At 38.8% G+C, this 3,671-nt stretch overlaps 1 protein-coding gene across 3 annotated transcripts in view; it reads left to right on the top strand.

Annotated features, from left to right (window-relative positions):
• MED13 (mediator complex subunit 13) overlaps positions 1–3,671 on the top strand; it is a 108,601-nt gene that overhangs the window by 76,663 nt on the left and 28,267 nt on the right. For all 3 annotated transcript variants that reach the window (XM_019511123.1, XM_019511125.1, XM_019511122.1), the window contains exons 17-18: positions 1,228–1,395; positions 2,526–2,749. In XM_019511123.1, the coding sequence (XP_019366668.1) occupies positions 1,228–1,395; positions 2,526–2,749 (392 nt within the window). The remainder of the gene's footprint in view (positions 1–1,227; positions 1,396–2,525; positions 2,750–3,671) is intronic.

Genomic DNA, 3,671 nt, shown 5'->3' with positions numbered 1-3,671 from the left:
CAATGTACTCCTTGAACTCATTTTGTTTTCCTGTTGTATGGACACTTTTTTGATCACTTCCTGTGTAACTGAATTTTTAAATAACTTTCACGCCAGGGATCAGATGAATTTCATGCTACCCTTGATCTGTTCATTAAGAGCAAATTTTCAGGCAAAGATCTGTTTTGCTTCAACCCACTCAGATATCCTAATCTCTGTGCTGTCATCAGTTATAATCGCAAAATTATGGTGTGTGATGCTGTTTTCATTTTGGCTTCCTTCTTTCTTCTGTCATACACACTTAATGTTTGTAATGTTGAGTATTTGGTAGTCAGCTTTATTCATCTCTGTAGTGTGAAATAACACATTTTCTTAAATTGGAAAGTGGCTTCTGCGTGTTGTAGTAAAGGGATCCTTAAACTTTTTTGGCCAGCATTGACCTCTTCATGTGCATAATTGTAGATCTACCTTCCTTCACTTTAATGGTCTAGTAAGGTCCCCATTGCAACTCAAGCACTGGTTAACAGAGAGCTAAGCTCTGGCAGCGTTCATTTGCAGCTTAATAGCTTGCAAGAAGGAATTGTGCCAGGACTGTAGGACAGCCAGCTTTCTGCACGCCACCAATAAGTGTTCTCTGGCAGGTCAAGTTTGGGAAGCCCTGATGTAGTAAATCTCAGTATTTTGGGGCACAAGTAAGTCCCAAGTTACTATTATTATCAGGATGACAACCATTAAAAAGATGGCTACTTCGCTCACTTGCACATTTTATGAGCATCAGGGGTGTGAGAAGTTGACAGATGTAGTTCAGTGAACGTTGTTTCTGGGATTTCCCCTATAACATAATGAGTGGCGTGATAGAGGCCAGTCTCTATAGACACATATCTATGCAAGGAATGAAATACTGAAATTCTGAAAACTTTAACGGTTGATTTTGAATTCTAGTTTCATAGCTCAGATTTAAAAGGTGGGTGGATGAAAAAGTGTTCGAGGACGGGTTATCAAATGAAAACATGGAGACCATGGCACTGTGGTCTGGGGGGAATCTCTAATTTTTAATTTGCTATTACTTTGCTGCCTCCCCCCAGGCTTCAGTAGACACGTGTGGTCTGAACAGATAGAATATGTAGGTTTTAGAAGAAATGACTTCTTGCTTAAACCCCAGAAATTCAACTTAAAAAGGCTCTGTATGCCTGAATGCAACAGGTGTGATTTTGTCTTAAGTTATGACAGTGTTTTCTCTTCTTCCAGTGGTGGATGTGAGCATGCAGTGTTCACAGGACATCCTTCGCATGCTCCTCTCACTACAGCCAGTTCTCCAGGACGCTATTCAGAAAAAGCGAACAGTCCGATCTTGGGGTGTGCAAGGCCCTCTCACCTGGCAGCAGTTTCACAAAATGGCTGGCAGAGGCTCCTATGGTAAGCAACCTGTGTAAACTCCCCTTCGTTAATTTGTCCTTGGAGTAGGCCACCAAACCTGAATGGTTAGGTGTGATTCAACCAACTGGAATTTTAAGTCACATTTTTATCTTTCTTTACCATTGCCAGAAGCACTGGTTAGGGGGTATGCTTTCCCTTTCAAAATAGAAAATAGTTTCCTGAATACAGTGAGTGATTTTTTTTTTTTTTTTTAAGATGGTGATATATTTGGAATTGCCTAATTGCCTTAATTGTAATGTTTGGAAGGGAAGGATTCTCTAATATTATTGATTAAAGTGGCGATAGGATTAAAGCAAAAGAAATAAAATTACTAACAGGTATTTCTCTAAGCATTCAAACATCATTCGAGAACGCCAGTTGGTTCTTACCCATGATAGTCTTTGAGGTGACGTAGACCAGTTTGTGTCTCCTTTATATATAAAAAAAAGAAAAAGACCAGCCAGAGTCTGAAATCTGATTCATAGAGATGGAAAATAAATATTGCAAATTTAAACCACCATAAAAATTCTGCTCCCTTCGTTAATACCCATCAGATAGTAACACATTACCACGATGCATCATCCAGTGTTGGATTCACTAACATGAAGGAGGATGACCTTTTTATCAGCAGACTTATGATAGTTATCATATAATTTATAACAAACAAATGACTCAAAGCCCATTGAGCTGTGCGTATATCTGACGTGCTTTCCTCATAGCTTTGCTTCCCTTTTCCTTACTCCACCCCCACCTTGTCACATTGTCTTTGAGGATAATCTGTTTTACATGGGGACTGTTCTTAACCATTTATAAGTTTCCTGGCACAATGGAGGTCTGTTCCTGAATAGGCTATATGGTTAGTGCAGTAACACAACCGTGGAAGAATAATATGAAAGCTCTTCTCATTGACCTGGGAGGTAACAAATAGAAGTACTTGTCTCCCATGTTGGGCCAGATCATGCTTGCCTCGTCACACTGCACCTTAATGAACAAATTTTAATCGACATTGGCTTTTGTCCTTGATATGCCCGAACACTAGGATTTCTGTTCACATTTGCCAGAAGCAGGGTATTGATTTTGCTACTTTCCTGTTTTACTTTAAATAAGGGAAATGCATCTGTCTCCTTTAGGAACTGACGAGTCCCCAGAACCACTGCCAATTCCAACCTTTTTGCTGGGATACGATTATGACTTTCTGGTGCTGTCTCCATTTGCCTTGCCATACTGGGAGAGGCTGATGTTGGAACCCTATGGATCTCAAAGAGATGTTGCGTATGTTGTGGTGTGCCCTGAAAATGAAGCCCTGCTGAATGGAGCAAAAAGCTTCTTTAGGGATCTGACTGCAATTTATGAGGTATGTTAGCTGGAGGAAAATGCAGCACAGTAGATAATTCAGAGGCTGTGCCTAGTCAAAGTATTTTTTGAACTTGCCTCCTAAATTTACATAAAACTCTTCATGGGGCCTGTAAAAAGGACATTAGGAATAAACATTTGTAAGATAAGGTACTGCTTGGTAATGTCTTTGGCAATAGCTTTCGTCCAAGCTGCCTTTTTCTCTTACCTGATACATGCCATCCAGTGGTAAGACTGTGTTACTACTGTTTTTCAAGTTAAGCGAGAAGCAAGGATTTTTTTGGGGTGATATCTTTTATTGGTTGGGGTAAAGTTAAACAAAGAATGCTTTGCATTTGAAAGCTTTTCTAACTTTTCTCCCAACTATACCTTTGGTTCAATTAAAAAAAAAACAAAATCACCTCAAAAAATCCTTGCCCCTTGCACAATTCCTGGACCACTGCAGCTACGAGATAACAAATAAACTACAAAATACTAATCCAGCACATTTAAACACTTACATTCCATTGAGAAGATTACTCTGGATGGTTATACCTTGGTTTTTTCCTATGGTTTCAGAAACCTGAAGGTAACTTTAAAGCAACAACCAGGCTATACACATTACAGAACTGTTCAGTATTACTGGGATTATAAAACATTTGCTTTCTCATCACATGATTTGAAATCTAGGACTTTTTATCTTAAAGAATTACTGTAGTGAATTCCATGTCTCATTCCTTATAACTTGGGAAGCTTGTGAACTCATTGATGTCTCCCTTTTTTTTTTTTTTTTTTTTTTTTTTTTTTTTTGTTCAAATATGCCTAGCTGGAATGACCCTTCCTTGCCTATTATTCTCTGCAGAGGTTTTTGCTGAGTAAGGTGGCTTCCAAGCCTTTGTTTCTTGCTTTAGTTTCTATACTGGATAAGTTAGTTTTTTATTTCT

The sequence above is a fragment of the Gavialis gangeticus genome, unplaced genomic scaffold (genome assembly GCF_001723915.1).
Source record: "Gavialis gangeticus isolate Ggan-Ray unplaced genomic scaffold, GavGan_comp1, whole genome shotgun sequence".
Taxonomy (NCBI): Eukaryota; Metazoa; Chordata; order Crocodylia; family Gavialidae; genus Gavialis; species Gavialis gangeticus.
The sequence above is the reverse complement of the archived record's forward strand: the minus strand, read 5'-3'. Positions and strand labels throughout refer to the sequence as shown.